At 39.5% G+C, this 21,582-nt stretch overlaps 1 protein-coding gene across 24 annotated transcripts in view; it reads right to left on the reverse strand.

Moving 5' to 3' along the window:
* LOC146505231 (neurexin-1a) overlaps positions 1-21,582 on the reverse strand; it is a 254,006-nt gene that overhangs the window by 127,447 nt on the left and 104,977 nt on the right. For 22 of the 24 annotated variants that reach the window (XM_085181656.1, XM_085181652.1, XM_085181653.1 and 19 more), the window contains 6 exons: positions 17,010-17,213; positions 14,576-14,602; positions 6,208-6,330; positions 5,278-5,659; positions 4,144-4,334; positions 2,684-2,857 (listed from right to left, as the gene is read on the reverse strand). In XM_085181656.1, coding sequence (XP_085037782.1) covers positions 2,684-2,857; positions 4,144-4,334; positions 5,278-5,659; positions 6,208-6,330; positions 14,576-14,602; positions 17,010-17,213 — 1,101 coding nt within the window. The remainder of the gene's footprint in view (positions 1-2,683; positions 2,858-4,143; positions 4,335-5,277; positions 5,660-6,207; positions 6,331-14,575; positions 14,603-17,009; positions 17,214-21,582) is intronic. The other 2 variants (XM_085181658.1, XM_085181673.1) reach the window with 1 other exon arrangement.

The following is a 21,582-nucleotide window of genomic DNA, read 5'->3' on the forward strand; positions in this document are numbered from 1 at the left end:
TGATTCTCAGTCCTTTTTGTGCACACCTGTTCTCCCTGTTTCCCTTCCTTAAGATGACTTCTTGACAGGTACTACTCCACTGAAACCATTTCTGATCAGTCTTCAGTGAACAGTAGATGGATCAGATGTATATTTCACATCTTTGCTGGAGTTTCTTAGCTATGTCAAATGAACATAACTTTCAGATACTGTTCATCTACTATAAACAGTTTTTTAGTCCTGACACTTCTTTTTTTGTCCTCCGCTTATCCAGTTTCCTCCACTTTTTTGAGGACCAACTGAACACCATGCTGAGATGTGATAGGTTTTGGCTAATAGCTCTTTAGGAATTTCCTTTGTTAGTGCAAAAATATCTTATCTTTGGTGTTTTTAATAAATGCAACTAAAGAAACAGGGAGCAAATTATATGTTTTTGGACGCTAGTAATGAAGTGTCTAAAGATACCATTTATTTGCTAAGTAGTCAGTTACGTGTAGACCAAACTACACAACTGTATCATGCTTGAATGATTCATATGTCAGTGCAAAGTTGCTTATTAAACAAACACATTGTCCTAAAAACGGGCAGCCAATATCTAAAGAAAAATGTTGGAAGACATTCAGAAAGCTCAGAGAAGTATTGCTTCAGATCACTGAAAAAAAATATAAGAAATACTGTCTCCATGGAAGAAAAAAATAAGGGAATGAGGGATGGCAGAAGAATTTTGCACAGTTCGGTGCCTCTCTTGAAAGGTTTTCCCTGGAGTAGTAAAAACCTACTTTATTCCCATAACAATGCCCAAATTGTGTCCCCAAAACCCTAAAACAGTTTCAGATAATATTAATAGCGCTTCATATACTTCAAAGTGTATTTGACTTTAGTTACTGGCCAGTGGTTCTGTTTGTTTCACGCCATATTTCACTGTTTATGTAAGTGTTAAATCTTGAAAGAGTCAGTCCTGTTGCTTGGAACACCTCCTACTTACAAAATAGAAATAGAGTGCCAGAGACAGTGAGAATACAACAATAGGAAACACTGGGCTTAATAAGATTAATTATAGGTAAGACATTACAATGACCAACTTTAAGATCAAAAGCTGAATATTTTAAGAGGAAATCCATGCAGGATACATTTTTGTTCTTCAAACCATTAAAAGGCATGCTCAGAAATTCCCTTATATGTATATCAGGGAACATCAAAAACCCCACAGTGGAAATAAAAGTTCCAATAAACAACATCCAATATGTGAGTGCAAATCCACACATAAGCCCCATAGACTCTGATACAAGATTATAATGAGACTTGTATTCCTATGGGACTTAAGGCCATTCCACATAGTTGGTGGTTGAATGGCAACACTAGGCAGTTATCTTGTATTGAGACGTGGAAATTGTGGAGGTAGTGATAGTTAGAGGGTAGATATGTTGTAGATGCACAAGGGGAGAGACATCAGACTCTTTATCAGACAGACAAAGCTATCTACCTTGCAAGTCAGCTTTCATCAATGCAACTTTTGTCAGCAAAATAATAGGAAAGGAAAAGGCAAAGTATACCAGCTGTTAGTAAAAGCAGCAAGATGTCAGAGATGGAGTAGCAAAACACAGAGTGCTGAAGAAGGAGAGACAAAGGGAAGGATCTTTGTCTTCAGAAGGAGCCAGAGGTGGAAAAATTATACTGTATAATGAAGGCTAGGTTAAGCTAAACTGTTAAAGCAACGAACCAAAAATGGCTTCAGCAGCATAAAGTAATACCAAGAAATTGCTGCTATTAAAGGAAGCGGGCATTCTTTTTCAGGAAAATTTAGATAACTTGTTAAAAAACAAACAAAAAAACCCAAACACCCAGAATGTTTCATTATTCATTACTAACTTTTAATATAAGTAGCTATATGTTATACGGCGACTCCACCATCACAATCTAATAAATGTGTTAACATTTCCGTTGGGAGTCTCAATTGACTCTGTGTAGGAGGGAAAAAAAAAGAAAACAACAAGTTTGACAGACCTGCACGGGGAGATGAATTTGATTACATTTGTAATGTCAAAACACGAAAAGATCAGAAGCCGCACACTCGATAGAAAAAGAGTGGATGAATTGTGAAATTAAACTAAGTGACTGACGCTGGAAAATAAATCTAATATTGTCTCTGGATATGGTGCACATATTAGACTGGGCAAATGATATTTATGCATGCAACAAAGGATTCATACATAATTCAAAAGGATTGCTTCTGGCAAACTCTCAGATCCAGCAAGCATACATAGAGCAAAACAGAATGGGGGTAAAATGGGAAATAACACTCGCAGTACAAAAATGGCAGAGAGAATAAGCAGATTATGGCCAAGTGAAACAGAAATGATTGCCCGTGGAGGAGCGTCGGAGTTTGATGCATTCTAACAGAATACTAACACATTTAATGGATGTTAAATTATGTGCCACAGGTTGCCAGTGTGGGTGCCTCGGTGGGGGGTGCTTCACAACGAGTGTGTCTTCGTTTGGACAAGTAGGAGAATGGGGATACTGAGCAGCTTTTTGTGGCGCTGCAATGACCCCTTAAGATGGTTTAGTGAAAATAAGGTGAAAAAGATTGAATAAAGAGGGAAAAACAACTGAATTTATACCTGAGCTTGGACTGACTGAGCTTGACAGTGATTTATCATCATCGACCCACTGCGTTCACTTATTGGGTTGACAGACTACTGACCTTCACATCCTCTCTCTATTTGTCCCACACAGTCCAGGGCATCTGACATCAAGTCTGGGAGCCGCCCGTTCAGATCCATTGATGCCAGACAACCTTGAAAACCCTCCTTGGCATGCACCAGTTTGGGCAGCTCCTTGTACATCTCCTTAGCCACCCCTCCAATATACAGGTTACCTGTAAGGAGAAATATGACAATACTGACCCCTAGTGGACATAAAAAACATCAAATATTTTGGATGGCTTTTTAAACTGCGTTTAAAGTGAACATGCCAGGCATTAGTAACAGTTGCGTGATTTATTTTATTCAAGTGAAAAAGAACATGAGGTTAATTATGTCTAGCTTTGGAAACCTTTTCTAATTGTCTTGATTTAAATGTGTTTTTGTGGGTGGCTTTTTTTTTTTTTTTTTTTTGTGGTCATGTCCAAGCCAGACATTTGTCATCTTTCATGTTTGTGCTGTTTCATTAACAATTTCAGATAAGGAGAATTACAACACTCTTCAAGGTAGTACATAAATTACCCCATTGTCCTTGCAAGCTGTTTTATGTTATTAAATGATAATTCTTTAAAATAACTTTAGTTCAAGGTTGGTCTGCTGAGCACAAATGGCCCCGTTTCTATGAACATATGCACATTGTTAATGGCAGCTGCAGAACAGATTAATGTGGAATTCTTGCTCAAGGGTACCTAAGTGGTGCTAATGAGTAAGAGCCAAGCATTGTTCCTACACACCCCTGCTGGGTCTACCCTGCTGGTGCAAACCTTCATTCACAAACCCAGGTCACTGCTGCCTCAATTTAATGTAAGAAATACACTGTAGTGCACTCTCAGGAAATAAGATACCCTTATCCTATTAGGTGTACAACAGGTTCACACCAGGGAAGGGATGCTCTAAGGTGCTGTTGGTGTACCCTTGAAAGGCATCCCTTATATTGTCTCATTTTCTACCTTAGTATAAGGAGGAAAAGAGCCAATAACAGACATAAAAAAGAAGTTCACTAGGGTTAATGATTATTATTTAATTATAAATTTGGGAATGGACTATTATTTGCATAGCACATTTCTAGTCACAGAGGTTATTCAGTGCTTCATCTATTTCATATCTGCACCTGCATCCAACATAAACCAGCTCAGAACCATCCTCGCAAAAATAGAAAATTGTAGCTGAGAGATAACACTGCTGTCCTTTGGACTAATATATATTGAATAAAACTTATCATGTTATTAAAATGAAGAATAAAATATTAAAACATTTTTGCCCATATGCCCATTCCATTTGACCTGATATTACATTGCAAATATTACCCTTTTTCATATATATACCTTTTTGGCTCTCAAAAGGCACACAGTTACCCTGAGGTCCAATAATTAGCTTTAGAGGTGAAATTCATGGACTGTACCTGCAGGGATAGAAATGTATTTCGTTCTAGCCCTGTTGTAGAGAGTGTATGTGTACATACCCTTCAGGTCCAGGTTTTTGGCTCCTGTTGTTGTCTGCGTGGTAATCTTGGTGTCAATCTTGACAGTGTGGAGGTTGTTGGTGTCCCTGGAGATTATAACATTGTGCCAGTGGTTGTCGTTCAGGGGTTTGTTAGAGTTGCCTTTGATCAGGTGGGCTCCATTCCCCAGGTCAGACACATAGTGTAGGTAACTGGAGGAAGATATTTAACTATCAGCTAATATCAGATGTGTTCTTTGTCATCTTGTGCTTTACATAGACTGTTTATTATATATTTTATACTGAAATGTCGCTGTTGGTGGCTGTGCGTTTGAAAACATAAATATACAAGAGTTTGAACAAGTGGAAGTTAGTAATTGGCAGGTAGAATAAACAACAAAGGGCAATGAACAGCGCTGAACAAATCATCCTTAAATTATTTGCTTTACAGTCAATTTGAGATTCGCACGCTCGTTTTTAATTTAAAAAATATGGCGTCAATGTTTAGCACGCGGGAAAGCCTAACTTGCGGCATTACTTAAAAGAAGGTTATTCTATAGCTGCAATAAGTGTGCAGTCGATTCTCTTTTATGTTGGGTATTTGCTCTGCCTTCATGAAGATTAAAAAGAACAGCAATAGCCGACAGCTCTTTCAGTAAATATTCTGGCGTAGAGGTGATAAGAGAAGAATTTGAAGTAAAGGCATAAAAAAAAAGCTGTCAAGAATTCTTTTCTGTTTGGAAACTGTCCTGTGTAGGAAGGGGTGCATTATTAAATTCATAATCCATTTTTATGGAGATTACTGCCTAAATAAACATCACCTACACTGGTATAAAACTGGATAGGCACAGTTTAATGGTTTTTGCTGTCAGTATTTGCTGGACTTTGCACCTGTTGGCAGGTAGGTCTGCCGTACAAATGTAAGAATGTGTAAAAAGGAGACTTTTATAACAACTGTTGCACTGACAGCAACAACACCAAAGCAAAAATGTCAGGCATATTTTTTTTTAATGTGTCTGAGTGAAGGTTTGGTGTAACCCGTCACAAAAAAACACCAGTGACATCAAACAGTCAAGTCTACTGGGTACAAAACAAGATACATTACAGGCAAAGCACTTTTCTTTGACAGAATGAATGCTGCAAAGTGTCCACTTACCCTTTAACCAGCTCCACCACAATGAAGTCATTTCCATCGCCACTGTTATACAGGATGAGGCCGTCCGAGGAGGTGGTTTTGAACTGAAAAAAAAGGTGCATGGAGTAGTAGGCCTGCAGAGTAGTGAGAGTCACATAGCTGGAGCGTGACTTGAAGGTGACAGGGTCAGCAATGATGTTCTTGAAGCCAATCATTGCATTGAGCTCACAGTAATCAATGTCACCATTTTTACAGAGGTCTATGTAGGCCATGCCATTGAAGGAGAGGCTCTGGAGGTGGCCAATGAAGTTGGAGGGCACCATGGACATGAAGCGCTTCTCTGTCACAATGCCCGTCTCAATGTTATGGAACTCCAGCTGGGTGTGGTCACCTGCCATTTGACCTTTGATCGGCAGAAGTGGGAAGGGGAGAGAGGGTGTTATTGGGGATATCTGACAGTTAAATGGGTGCTGATTTGCAATTAAAGGATCCACTTTAAATCCTCTCTGAAAAGAAATTAAAGAATGGCTTCACAATTATTGTATTTAAGGAAAAAAAAACTCCACTAGATGCCCTTTTCATGCAACCCCCAAGAGATTAGAGTCTCCTCCTGGGACCGAACCAGGGATCTTTTACTTGTTAGGTGGTGCGTAAATCATTTGTTTCAATTCAATCTGATTTCATTTATGTAGCACCAAAGAACAACAACAAGGTGAAAAAAAAAGAAAAATAGAGAAAATAGAGAAAACTCCAACAGACGTGTTAAAATGTTATTTTCCTTTGCAAACAGCAACATTTTATCTTAAATGTTTTAAAAGAAAAAGGTTTTATTCTATATAGAAAAATGAACAAACCCTTTTTCCTGATCAGCAAAGCATGTTATGGATTATTTAAGTTTACATATTCAAAAAACTACTACATTACGTCAAATAAAAAAAGGATGAGAGGTACCTTCCACAGGTGGAAGATCATCTACGGTCAGTTTCAAATTCTTGCCCCTCCTGAACACACGTACGGTGTGCCACTCATTATCGTTCAGATTCTGACCCGCAAAAATAGTCTCTGGACCTTTGCCTGCAGGACAGTCCAAACAGCGGTTAACACACACACTTAATACAGACACACATACACACATCCATAACAGAGAGGTTGATAAAAGTAGAATAAGAAAGAGGGAGATCAAAAGGAAGAAAGTGTGAATGGATGAAGTAGTTGGACAGAGGAAGAAAACATTAAGGTAAACATAGTTAATGGTCCATAAAAACACATTTTGACTTGCATTTGCAGCACTGATCGCACCATTAGATAAAGCATCAAAATTCTGAATTCTCCCTGAACACTATTTTCTTTGAACCAATAGGAGGGAGGCCATAATCAGATGCTGTAATATATTCAAACAAGTGTTTTCTGTGAATGCATAATGTGTGAGCTTTGAGTTAAATGGAGACACAAATATAACCTTTCTATACGACTGATGTCTTCTTTCTTTTGAGATTTTTTTAAATTCCTATCATGCCACTTGGTGGCAGCAAATAACTACCAAAAGGCTATGACTGGACAGGCACTTAACAACCCAGTATCACTCTCCATCTTGTTTACCTGCAACAGTGCAGGCCAATATTTGATTTCCCCCACGTCCACCACATAAAATGAAATAGTGATGCAAAAAGAAACACCTGCATAATGGAAGCATTGTGGTTGGCGGTGAGCAGAGAAAAAAAGGAACAAATAAAAAAACAAAACAATAGAACAGACCATTTTAGCCCTCGTGCTAATCGTACAAAAACAGGAAATACAGAATGTGCTTTTTATCAGCACCCAGAGCATCAATCAAATAATTGATGCTCTGGAAAATGGAGAAGGTTACTGAAACTGCACAGATGCCATTTAAAAAAGCTAATGAATCCACTTTATTAAATCAATAAATGCTGTTCCCTATAGTGCTGCAAATCTGCCTTGCAAGGATTTACACATTCAAAACTTTTTAGTATTTAACTGAATTTTGAAACTGAGAAATTGTATCACATTTGTCCTTAAATACACAGGACTGTGAAATAGTTTTGAGCCACCCATCATGTTAATATATTAACACTTGGTGGCACTTGGTTTGCTTCCAAGAAGCCAGACTTTCCTGTAATTGTTTAATGCAGTCTTGAGCAAAGGTTCTCCAGATTTTTTAAAGGTCTTTCAAAGTTTTTCTTTTTTTAAAATAAATTTTCAGTTCAGTCCTTGTGTCTTAACATTTTCTGGAGCCACTTAAAACTGAATTGTGAAACCAGCATCAAAAAGACCCCCCCCCCCCCCCCCCAAAAAACAAAAAAAACAACAAAAAACAAAAAAAAAACAAACAAACAAAAAACAAAAACAAAACAGAAAACAAGCGTATTTCAAAAACACAAATATGTTCCGATTTGTTTAACTGAATTTACCAAAAATGTCACAAATAAAACATTTTTGCAACAACAAAGTGATTCTTGAAAAGCTTTTTGCTGATAACTCTCAGCATGGTGCACAGTTCATCTTGAGAACACTGGACACTGGACAAGTAAGGGATAAAAGGAAAAGTGTCAGACCTGAAATATTATCTATAGCAGATCTGAAAAGAATGTCCTTAAAAAATGAAATCCAGCAAAGACCTGACACAGGATCAGAGAGATCCATCTGGCCCTTCAACAGATGGATCTACTGTTCGCTAAAGGTTCGAATTGCACTCAGTGGAAGGGTGGCTGTCAAGAAGCCAGTCTTAAGGAAGGGAAACAGGGAGCAAAGGCTGAGGTATGCCGAATTACTAATGAAAATGTCTTATGGAGTGATGAACCAACATTTGACACTTTTGGTTCAAATCAATATCTTTATGTGTCTACAGCACAGTCATTTGTAAAACACGGTGGAGGCTTGGTCATGGCTTCAGCTGCATTTTAGCCAGTGGTGTTTAGATAAGTACATTTTGATCCACTATGCAAAACCATCTTGAACAGAACCTGGTTGGCAATGACCTTTCAGCATGACAATAATCTTAAATACACTGCCAATGCAGTAAAGCATATTTGGATAGGAAAACACACAGTGGAACACTATCAGTAATGGATTGGCGTCCCCAGAGCCCGGATTCAACATTGAATCACAGAACAGAACAAAAACGCAGCTAACATCCAAAGAAGAGCTTTGAATTTCCTTCAAGAAGCCTGGAGAACATTTCTTGAAGTCTACTCAAAGAAATTATGAGAAAGCTTGCCTAAGAGAGTTCAGGCTGCATTGAAAAATAAAGGTGATCATAGCAAATACTGACTTTCAAGTAGTGCTGGGCGATATGGCCTAAAATCCATATCGCGATATAATTTGAAGCATGTGCAGTAACGATATATATCACGATATATTCTTTTCTTCTGTATAATGTATTTTCCACACTGTAAGGCACACTTAAAATCCTTTAATTTTCTCAAAAATTGAGAGTGTGCCTTATGTATGAATTCTGGTTGTGCTTACTGACCTCGAACTGATTTTGGCGTGCAGAAATCTGTTAAAAAATGTTTTAGTACAACTTTGATAAGCGGCACTGCTTGATGGATTGTCAGAGCATTACGGCTGCAGTAGTGAAGAGCTTCGCAGAGTAATCTGGGTCCAAAATTCCGTCCCCCTTCAGGTCCCAAAGTCAAACGAACACTAAGAGTTAAAAACTAAATTATTTCATCTTTAATTAAATCATCAGCGTTGCTGCTTTATCAGGTGTAACAATTAAGTTTAACATCCATGCGTCCATGCAAACAGAATTTATTAAATTTAACGGAGTTAGAAGTTAACAGGAAGTTAGCTCGCTAGTTTACACCTAAACATTTCATACCATGTTCTAAAAGAGATTTTTGAAACTAATTAAAACGTACAGCTCTGCTATCACTTCCAACATATATGAAGACAGAAAACTAAACAGCAGTGGCGTTTGCAGGGTTACTGAAGTTGGACTACCTGGTATATAATGTTGTGCTACGTGATTGCTAGCGACACAGCTATGTTAGCATAACATTAGCACAGTGAAGCTGGAGGATGAACGCCAACTTTTTTTCACTCATTAAAAGTTAACGTGAGGGATTCTGGTGGTTAGGGACAAATGCAATCGTATAGCAGGATGCTATACACGGGCCAAACGTCAGTCAGGAGAACAACTGAGATTATTCATCCACAATACGAGGTTAGTTATAATATACTGCAACAACATGGGAATAGAGCAGCTGCGAGAGAATTCAACATTAATGAATCAATGTTACGGAAGTGGAGGAAGCTCAGTTTTTGGCTTTCCCCATATTTCAAAAGTGCTTCATCTCTTTGCTATGACTGTCGCCTGGCATTTGCAGATGATAATGGTTGTAGCCGCTGCGATGCTTTTGACCAAAACAGGCGCAGCTTGATGACATCATCAACATGCGCTATCACGATAGCGGTATAGTCAAAATCTCTATCGTTGGCCAAATTTATATCGTTTCTATCGTATATCGTTTATATCGCCCACCCCTACTTTCAAGCTTGCTAGAATTGTACAAACTCCAAATTATATTTCTATGTATGTTTGCTCATGTTTCAAAGTGATCGTACACATCGAAAAAAATATAAAGAAATGAGGGGCGACTAAAGATTTTAGTACAAAGCTGTATATAATTTTAAAGTGTTTGATGCTAGCATCACATTTTAGAAATACTGGAGCAGGCACAAACTACACCTAAAAAGGTTATTTCTATAACAACTAATGCAAATATGGACACACGACACCTTCAATCAGCCAAAGCTCATTTATGGTGGAGTGAGGTGAAGCTGTGTGATGAGTCCAATATTTTCCAAAATTATTTATGAAAATCAGAAATGCCACATCTGCTGACTTCTGAGAAGAGCCACCCAGCTTATTAACAGAGGAAGCAGAAATGATACAGGGGTAAAATACACATTTATGAATGCAACATCCAGACTTTCCATCTATTAGCAACATCATGTGCATGAAATTCTGTTTAAAACGTATATTTTACACATTTTCCTGTCTTTAGAAACACGTGCTTACTAATAATATCACTTGAACATTTTAAATATTCTGATTATTTTGTCATCCAGTCCTGAAATCAGCATATTATATGAGATCATGTCATATGTGTTATTGCTTGCAGTCATTAATGGGTTTGTAGAGAACCCCTGTGCCAGAAACTCAAGGAGATATTAAGAATCAGAGCTAAAATCAGAGAAACTGCACCAAATCTCTGTGATCTTATCAGAAGAATAACAAGTCTCTCCAGGATACATTTCTCCATTAGGAAATTCCAACATTGGTCCAACTAGGGCAGCATATTATTTTTTCATACAGCCTTTCTTAGATCATCTTGAATTGCTATACAGCTCTGATGTTCCCCTGCCGGGCACACATAACCAAAAAAATAGCCCAATGAGGTTGTGCCACAGTGACGGTATTAAAACCCCTAGGCTCTGGACAGCTTTCCTATACTGCTCGGTGCATTTCAGATGGGTTCCAGGTTCATTCGCCTGAACCATTTATGGCTATTTATTTCCTGCTTTTCTGCAATCTTCAAAGCTCCATTGCAATGCGTATGCAAATCTGAGGGTTCCAAAGTACTGGGACACACTCAAGTACTGGGACAAACTCAATCTGAGACACAGTTCTGCTCTGTAAGCACCAAACACCGGGGCAGGCTTGAGACCAGACGACCGGCGAGGGATTAAGAAGGAGAGATATGAAATAATGGGATGGAGTTGGACTTGAAAGCGTGCTTGATCTTTGCCTTCTATCATTCTGTTCTTGCTGCTCTCCAAGAAGAAAAGAAAGGCAAGAGGAAAAGAGGTCAGTCATATCAAAAAGCACAATCCTGCATAGCATTTACTACTGCTGGACTTGTTTTGTTTTCTGCCTTTAGTACAATCTGTGGTCCAAACCAACAGCTGCTGGCCAGACATTAAGGGGCTTTTAGTCCAGTCAGCGCTCTCTAGTGCCCTCACAGGCGGTGATCTATCTAAAGTGATGGATCTACAGTGATCTCTCCTTGCCTCACTGACTTTAGACCCAAGGGAACAGTGAAGAAGTGTGGCACAGGGCAGCATGAGAAGATGTGATTATCCAGTCAGTCAGCTCTGGCAGGCTGGATGACAGCTCGGACACTGGTGCTGCATGCCCCGACACTGTGACTCACATAGGTGGGGGAAAGAAGAAGTCACTGACCAAGCAGCAGGCCACTACACCGGATTACCATCAACAGAGATATCAAAACCAGATCAACACGACAGGGAAAGCTTTAGCAGGATACCTCGCTACAAAACCTGCTATCTAACCAGCACTTTGCTGCAGTAACAACAATGCTACAGTGAAAATGCTTTTGTACAAGCAGAGGTGAAACATGATAAATGATTTGTTTTCGAATTCATGTTAAACTGCTAAATACTGAAAGGCTCAAATTGCCACGACGTTACTGAGACTAGCACTGTTTAGCAATAAATGACATGGATAATCATGTCATATTAAGTACTTCCTCCCATGACAGAAAAGTCCCTATTACACTGTTAATTTCAAAGGATATTAGTTATTTCCCTTAATTTAAGAAGCTATAGAATCCTGCAAGAACTTTATTAAAATTAGCTGCTTAATTTAAAGAATATTGCAACGAATAAATTAATAAGAATGTGAAGCTTGTTGCTTTTCTTAGAAAACACTACACTACGCACTCCAGTAATTTTATATAGCCCTCTTTTTATTTTCAGATTAATTCATTTACACTATTATTGTTCCCAAAGTCCTCCTGAACAGCTCTGCCTTTACTTGTTGCTAGATTTATACCCCCCTTTTACCTTTCTGAGCATAAAATATAAGTGAATATCATTAAACTCTAGTTGAAATTCCTATTCTTTATGGTAAGATGAGAGCTGAGCTATAATGAAGTAGTTTGATTACTTTTCTGAATGTAGATGCCAGAAATTAGTGCGAGTCATTTGGCTGAGAATGCAGGATGCATGCATGCATGCTCCCCTTACATCACTCTCCAACATATGATGATTTCTAACAAGAAAACAGGTGTCGCATCTGTGTTTAACAATCTCCTCATTTAAATTAAATTAGCCACAACAAAGACTAACATTGTGACTAACAAGAGGAAAAAGTAACTTGCAATGCTGCTAAAGAAGATCAGAAGTGAATGACCACATTACGCTAAGGTGCCCTCATCACCATATCCTGGTCTAAACTGTGACTTTTCTGCAGTCCAAGCTAATAAATAATAGAGGAGCGGACTCACAGACCAAAAAAGCCAATCTGTCACAAGATATTTCTAGTTCATATTTTCAGCTTGTTGTCACTCAGTGCCTGTTAATACTGTTTAAGTCGAAGTGGCAGTGTTTTCTTCAGACAGCTCTGGGCAGCCCCAGGGAGCCTAGGTCCCTAATTGACAGTGATGTGTTCTTTGAGTCGGTGTTGAAATTCTTCATCCACTAAGCTGACCGGAGCCGCAGCGCCTGACAAGACACATTAATTAACATAGAAAAAAAGGGGACAAAAATAACAAGCGAAAAAAAAATTGAATTAAATGCTAACTCTTCATAAGTGGAAACGCACTGGCTTAGCAAAGTTCTTTCCAAGAACTTCAATTAAACATTTTCCTGTGACACAATCAGGTCTGGCTCTATTAAAGGAAGGCTTGCTGTCCCCCGTCTTGTTCTTTTTCTTTTACTCAAACATTTTGCCTTTAGCATACGTTACATTAACAAAAACAAACTACTTTTCTTCAAAGCTTAAGCACATTTACAGCTTATATGCCAATATAAGCATTGCTTTAATCTGCACATATGGCACTATTATTTTATAAAGAATAGGGAACATAAATAAACCCCAAATGAATTCAGATTAACATTGTACATGCTTTAGCTTACATTATTTATTTAGCTAACAACTACATTAACCATTTTACCTGCCATATGGCTCTTTACTTTCTAGCACTAAGCAGTTCCACAGTTTAAAGGATTATCCTTCCCTGCTCAATTTTACATGATGCATAGATCTCAAAAGATTTGTACATTTACAATGTTAAAATAAATACACTGATAAATATTAATAGAGTGTTAAGAATATTTCAGACTGAGAGGAAAAAGAGAAATAAATCAAAAACGCAAATATTAGCATAACAGCTGATGATTATGTCTTCACACTAAACCAAGAATGACCTTTTAAAGCAGTGGATTGGGGGAATTAGAGCTTAGAGCTGTTTATTTGCATACACAAACAAGGGATGCATTGAAGATGCACAAACAATGCTATTTAGCATTTAGAAAGGTGTTAAGAAGGGCTGGCTCACAGAAGCATGTCTAGAGGTCACATCATGTGATTCTGTGCAGAGGCGTTTTGTTGTGTAAGTCTCCACTTCTTCATCAGCCAATGACCTTCAGCTACTGTAACACACACGCACACACACACAAACACAAACACACACAAAGAGACCTAACACTCTTGGTTTCAGAGAACAGTTTGTCCTTCTATACAGTATGTGGCAGTCTCCAGCACACTGTTATGGAGCTTAAACTTGGGTATTTCTGTTGTTATGTGCCGATACCGAGAGCGTCTGCCACTTCAGAATCATTAAACAGGAAAAAAAAGGTGTATTACGATCCAGAGAAGTAATTATTAATTCATCACTGTTCCTGAATAATAAATGTCAAGGATATTTACCTCCCAAAATATTGCAATGTAACCTTTTTGTTCAAGCACACACATACACAAACACGCACACACATCCAAAGCGAATCCCACAAACAAGATCTGCTCTTTCTCCCTCCCTCTCCATCCCCTTCTTTCTGCTCTGTGAGGCAGGTTAATGAGAATAATAAAATCACACTCTGTATTTCCTCTGTGCTTTGAATGGCCTCATCAATTTGCAACCGTCGCGAAACGCAGAAGAAGAAAGAAAAAAAGGAAAGCAAGGAGAAGACTAAGAAATCGTGCAAAATACCTGCCTCGTGTTTTATGTCAGTGAGTGAAAAGGTTCATTAATTAGAAACAACCCAGTGTGTAGAATCACAGCTGACTATTATATTTGGGTTTGTAATTAATTCAAGCCTCCCTCCATCCCTCCAGGAATTTCTTAATGTCCAACAGCCGGAATTTGGTATGATGACACACAATGTCAATGCAAGGGGCGAGTCAAATTTTATGTTTTTTAACATCATAGCTACATTTTTTTTAACAGTTGCAAAATATAAAGCAAGCATGTCTATAAACAACACTTCTAGGGAGTGAAAGGACAGTTAAGAGTTAAGAGAAGAAGAAGAGAAAAGGTGAACAGTAACTTACTGGAGGTACAGTTAATCCTGATACAATCTAGATGGGGAAGAATAGATGAGAGATAAATTCATCTTTCAACGTTACAGCTGCAGACATCATTAAAGCATACAGTCCACCCCTCTGGGGACACACACACGGACACTGTCCTTCATCTGATGCTCTCAAACGTGATCTAATGCGCAGCAAACTTGTGAAAGTGCTGTAGTGTGGCCTCTTAGAGGAACACAATTTTCACCTAACCATTAGAATTGATGTTTAATTACATGGCAGTGCTATGTTTATCCATGAGATATGTTTTACATACACCAAGATAAATTATTTCTCTTTTTTAATATTATTTTCTTATGAGAGCCTCAGATTTTGGTCAGGGTCATGCAGGGCCAACTGGAAGGTATACCAACTCTCTCCCCATGTGTTTCCCGTGCAAGACAACTTTAAAGCACTGTCCCTTTTTGCTACTTTGTTACATGACTTATCAATGTTACATCTTTAACTAATATCAATAAGCTAAAATTCAAAATTAAATGGTATTCTTATTTCTCCAACAGCAGGGAAAAAACAGTCATTAATTATATGTACTCGAGTGCTTCCTAAGCTCAGTTTGAGATACTTTACTTTTGTATCCCGTTTCCCTACTTCAAAATATTCCACTTTTTAGTAAACAAGTAAAATTAGCTCCACCTTAGCCAATATTATGATCCTGAATGATGTTGCACTAATGATAATAACACAATAAAATAACATCTATTCCACTAAGAGCCATTTAACATGTTTTTTTTTTATTATTTCATGCACATTTTAGGGATAATAAAAATCTAGTCAGGTTATATAAAACCACCTTGTATCATATAAAGCAGATTCATTTCTACTCGATTACTCTATTCTAGTGCTGTATATGCAATTCATACATTCATATTTCATGTGGTAGCATACTTAAAACATCCATTCTGCATAAGTGCATTTTTCGATGCGGATATTAAATGAAGTCTTCTTCACCGTATTGATTTTAGTATTTTAAATTGGGATGTGGATCATTTTTATTAAGTAAAATATCTAAATGCTCTTCTTTAGTTTATACTACACAGCTGTTTTCTTTGACGGTAACAAGAAATAATTATCTTGATTCTACTGTGACAACTTAACTTGGCGTTCCTGTACTAACTACCCAGCTAATCTTACTCTACTCCCACTACTGTTCCTGAATTCTGCTTAGCTTCTTTTCTTTCTTAAGGCTAAGTTTGTGTCGAGCTCTAAGAAAGGTGACCCAGATCAAACTCCCTCCCCTGCTTCCCATTTGGCCCTGCTTGTCATGTGTTGTCAACCGCAGCAGAAAAGTGGTCGCAAACAGCCAGAGACCAACACGAGCCTACCCTTACAGGGAATGCTCTGCTTTTTGAAGGAGGGACAGGGAAGACAGGCATCGAGGACTGAACCTGACAGACAAACTAAAAAAAAACCCCTGAAATGTGTCAAAGATAATCCAAAAGAAAACAAAACTCCGTAGCCTGTTGTTTTCATCAGAGGGCATCTTTTTGTAGTCGCAGTAATATGACTTGTCAGCGCTGTCAGTGTGTGGCGCTGTTGTCTTCCATGGTGGGACACATGCTTCCTTGTGGTTGACAGCAGACGCAGGCTGTCTACTTTGCATGCACCGCTAAACGGCTCCGCTTAGGGAGCCCATTTCTGTTTAGCCAGTGGAAAGGAGAAATAGATGGCTATCATTTGTGCGCCGAGGCTCTGTTTGAGAGATATCAAACTTTTCACAGGCATCATTGGAGCTTTTCTGAGCAAATAAGCACATGTGCACACACTCGCGCACACAAAAAATGAAATGTGTTTCTTTCATTTGTCCTCAATTTTCCGTTTTTGCTGTAGGCACGCGAGAGGAAGGGGTGGAGGGTGTCTTTCTTTGAACTCATTTAAGACAGCCACATATTCATGCACGACCATGCATTCCTCCCACAATGATAAAAGTGTTTCTAAATAAAGTGATTAAAGAACAAGTGTGCAGGGTATTTATTGGCCCCAAATAAGGACTGCTTCACATTAGGCAATGACTAAATATTATAAATGCCCCCATCCTTAGAAGAATTATTAGCTTCCTGGTATGAATTATAACTGGAAATACAGAATACAGCAGCGTCTGCACTGTAAGCTGCACATTTTAAGATGACCTGAGTCTGTTGACGGTACACGCAGTGAGCATTCCCTGCTGGGCATTGCTGGCCGTGTGCTCGACTGGCAGTGAGCAAAGAGCCGCAGAGTCTTGCCATTGAAAGTCTTTACACCATCTCTTTCTATTCAATACATATATAAAAAGAAGACCAATTGATCCGAGTGTGTGTGGGAGAGCAGGAGTATGTATATGGCTATGTTCCCTTAAAAGCGGTTTCTAGCTTAATTTGACTTATCTGCCGCAGCGTGTGTACATCCAAGGCATTACCTAAGTTGACAGTCAGCCGGACGCGGCCGCTCTCCAACTCAATTCGCAGAGCGTCAGCAGAGTCCCGAGATGTGGTGGCTATTAGGATGCCATAGGCTCGCTGGGAACGGAACCGCAAAGACACGTCCTCGGCTTCTGTGTGCATCACCACCGGTAGCTGGACCTTCATAAACTTGCTGCCATCGTAGCTGAGGATGGTCGCTTCTGCAGAGAGAAAAAAAAGATATGTGATTGGTAAAATAGACCGTAGCAGTTTTATGGTAATGCAATGACCGGGCCTGTCAGCTCAGCTTAAAATGATGCCCTTATTGCGGATATTATTTAATGTCGCGACTTTCAGTTTTGATGAAACAAGTGCATTAAATGTAATAATATCCAGTCATGTAAAAGAGGAATGAATACACCATATAACTCAACAGAACAGAGACAAGTACGGTCAGCGTGTCTGGATCTATTTCTTAGACGGGAGCTTTTTTTGGTTTTTTAGAGCTACCTTGCCTCACAGACAGCAGAAACACTGAGTCATTTTGACTGCTGATGAATCCTAAAATTAGTCTCTTAGAAATATAAATACAATATAAAAACTTGCTGAGTAAGTGACTGTTAAATGGCATGTGCCCAGATATGTCACCCAAAAGCAGTGTGTAAAGACTTGTCAAAGTCTGGCATCGCATTTTGCTGTGTACTACAGCTGACAGCAAGCCAAACTCTCTCCAAAAGACTGACTCCTGTCTTCCCCGTGCCAATTCAGCTGGTGGACTCGATCACAGATTCAGTGGCAAGTACATGTTTGGATAATAGTTAAGCTTAATAAACACAGTCCAGGGTGAAATGAAGCCTTCGTGACAAACAAATAAAAGAAACTCAAAGTCAAAGTTGTCCTACATAACAAGCGGCATCCACAAGTAATTTGTATTTGCAATATAATAATAGTGGCAAACCATGAAAGGAGAAATTGGTATTGACCGAGGGGAAAAAACACTAACGATGACAGAATTGTAATAGTATATGGACCTTGAATATCGAGCTTCTGCTCAGGGTGACTGCATTTACTCAAAGCATTAAGTGGGCCGTCTGGAGAAATGCTGGGGAGATTGTTTAACGCTGGCAGGAGGTTGTAACAACATTTCCGGTAGTGTAACTAAACCGTAACCCAATAACAAAGCCATTACTGCAGCTGCAGAGTTGAGCCAGACAGATATAAGGTGAGACTGAGGGACGGGAGATGGAGACTGTTGTGGGTGATAGGGTACCAGTGTACACAAACCACCTCATCACCACTTCCTCGTCACACAGAGCCAATGTCACATCCATCCCCTGGGATAACTCCGTCACATTCCTCACCCAAATCCAATTTCTCCACGCCCTCCTGGGGTATGATGCAGATGACAGGGGCGTGTGACAAACGAGCTCCCACTGCTAAACTGTCTGCTCCCTGCCAGGCAGCTAAAGCAAAGAGCTACATTTGGAAACTGTTAGCCAATGCCAGGGAAAAAGCGGAGCAACTGTTCAAGCTTCTCGAATACTTGAAAAATGTGTCACTGTTATACCACCTTGCACCTGGTCCCGATACTTGCAGGAAAAGTATCTGAACTTTAAAAAAAAAGTCCCCCTCAGTGTTTAATTATGCTTTGTAGTGTCCAATAACAGCAACTGTCTGTTGTTTAGGTTCATGGCAAAAATGTATTACTGCTGCACAATGACTGGCAGCTCAGAGTGCTGACCTGTATAGAATTCTTGCTAAAGAATTAGCACCTCGCTCTGAAACAAGATCCATTATGCTTGCACGAAACAACACGTTAAAGAATAAACACATGCAGCGATGATGCTGAGAACTTGTTAATATATTCCTTTAAATTGTAAAGCACTGTGTCTCCTTAAGGGTGAAGAAAAATGAATCATTTGCTAAATGTACCCTATGCAAGCTCCCTTATAAAAGAAAGACATTTCACATTTCCCTCATCTGCATAATCTTCAGCTTTTTCCCCCACACTGGATAGGAGGATAAAATTAATCACAACAGGAGTAAATATTGCATTTCATCCAAGATGTCACCTTTGCTGAAATTCATATAAGGGACTAAAATCTAAAATGTCATAAATAAGAAAGCTCCAGAATACAGATATGGAAAAAATGGAGGATGACATGTGAGGGAATCATTACCTAATGCAAAGTGAGGACCTGTCAAAAATCCAATCCTGCAAGCCGAGTCATTTTTAATGGCACTCCCATGTTTAATATCAAAATAAATTGAGAGGACTGAAGCCGGAGCTTCTGTCTGTGCCAACCCAACAGGAGGCTGTCAGAGGGGAGATGGAGCATACCAAACTAAACCAAGCATTCATTTTCTGTCTTGTAAAGCTCAATGCAACATTGTTTTCTGATTTTCACAAGAAAACAAGTAGCGATTTGAGGGGGCGTTGGGGCACTTTCAGAGAAGTAACAAACAAGGCTGTACTACTAACAAGGGGTGGGGTAATGGCAGACAGGCACACAGTTCTTCCTGCTTTCTCCCCCCGAGGAGAGCAGGCTCTGCAGGAAGGCTGAGCTGTCAGCTGCATGTCACAGGATTGTGATGTCCCACAGTATCGGGGCACCAGACTCAACCCAATTCAAAAATTGCCAGAAAACAACTGCCAAAAGGCTTTTGGAAAATTTGTGTTCAACATCCATAATAAACAGGAGGAAATGGCTCAGAGATATCATAAATAATTCAAGGCAGCTCATGTCTTCTTCACCGCAGCCGTCTTTGAACCCAAGTATAGACAATCCACGAAAGAGACACACTGGCTATTAAAAGTGTGAAAACAAGTTACAAGCTGAGTGGATTTCTTCAGACAGGGAAACAATTTTCTGTGTATGCACAGAGCGGAAGCAGCATCATGGGCCAGCTTCACATCTGCTGCCCTGTGACCATACGGCAACATTATCTGAGCTGAAATGAGAGCGAAGATGGAAAATAGATCAGCTGAGATTGGGATAATATGCAACTTCAGCTCGTGCAGTATGAAATGCAAGCTACAAGTAGTACAGCTTTGCATTCAATCGCTATCAAAATCTTTCAGCCGGTCGAGAATGTTAGGACAATTAGCTCATCTCTCAAGGTCTATCCTGCGCTATCAAAATCTTTCAGCCAGAGCTATCCCTCAACATTTCCCTCGAAAAAATGGACCCCAAGCGCTCGTACAGTCACGCTTCTTCCATGTTTTTCACTTTTCTACACATGTATGTCCATCGCTTAAGGGCGCGGGACAACTGGTTCTCTCTAATTATGACTAGATTCAAGTGTGCTGAATGGTGACTAACACAGTGTGCTGTCAAAGGGCACGGCTAAAACATGCTTTAATGCTAACGCTCAGCCATATTCCCCTTTAAGGGCTTTTCTCAATTATGCAATAGCATTCTGCACCTCTTGGCTTTTGCTTCGGACCGATGGCAAATGGCTTTATGCTCTGAAAAGCAATAAGTTTTTCTTTATTTACACTAATTTACATAAGTAGTTAATGCATTGTATTGTTGTGCACTATGCTCTGGAGCAAGGTATTAGACACCTTTAGTACATGCTGGCAATAATATACTGCAGTAGACTCAAGGCTCTACTTAATGATATATCCCTTAAGAGTACCCTGAAGCTGTAAGGCTGCTATATTTTATACAGTTTTTTTAAAAATATATATTTTGAACTAATAGCATCACTGTCGTATTGGTAAAAGCACAGTGCAAAGCCTCTACACTGCAAATCAGCAAGTTGTTAGGTATGTCTGGTGTACAATGAGCAGACTCATGTATCGATCTGTACACTGATCTTAAGCACCGAGCTTATCCATTGCGGGTATGTTGAAGCACACGTTCAGCTGCAGCCACTGTGAAATGATGCAGGTGCTGTCAGTGCTGGAATCCAGCATGTCAAATCTCATTAGGGAATATGTGCATGTACTACAACACACCTACCACACCATCTGGGAGGCTGCTTTAGCCTCACACTGCAAGACTAATATTTGGGCTAATTAGCAACTGGAGGAACAATGAAGGGGAAGACATTTGGGATGCAAGGGGGGAAAATTGCTTTGTCTGCTTAATTAAAATGTCTCAAAATAGGGCGAATAGCTCCGTGGCTGTGTTCCGAAGATCCACCTCCTGCTCCTTTCACTTGTCGTCGTCCTCCTCCTCTGCCATATGCAGTAGCTGTATTTTGCCACCGGGTGGTACACCATGCATGGATAAGTGAGAGCTGGGGTAATTCTTTTGACAGCTCCTCGGCCTGCTGGTGCCTGCTTCATCCTACCAGTGCAGAGGCAATCTGGAGCATTCAAAACAGCTGGCAGTACGCCAGAGCCCATCCTCTGTACCACTGCTCCCACTCACACTCTCGCTAATGCCTGTCTCATACACAAGTGCAGAGACAGCCAGAAAATGAGAGTTGGACGGAGAAGCTGAGACGCCAGAACACGGCTCTGGTGTTCAAAGAGAGTACAGAAGGTCACGGTGGAGGAAATCTTTGCAACACGCAGTCTCTCAATGTGGAACTGTTTCAGCTTTTTGTTTTTGTTTTCAGAGCAAAGTAAGGTTGGAT

This window comes from Neolamprologus multifasciatus, chromosome 13 (genome assembly GCF_963576455.1).
Source record: "Neolamprologus multifasciatus chromosome 13, fNeoMul1.2, whole genome shotgun sequence".
Lineage (NCBI taxonomy): Eukaryota > Metazoa > Chordata > Actinopteri > Cichliformes > Cichlidae > Neolamprologus > Neolamprologus multifasciatus.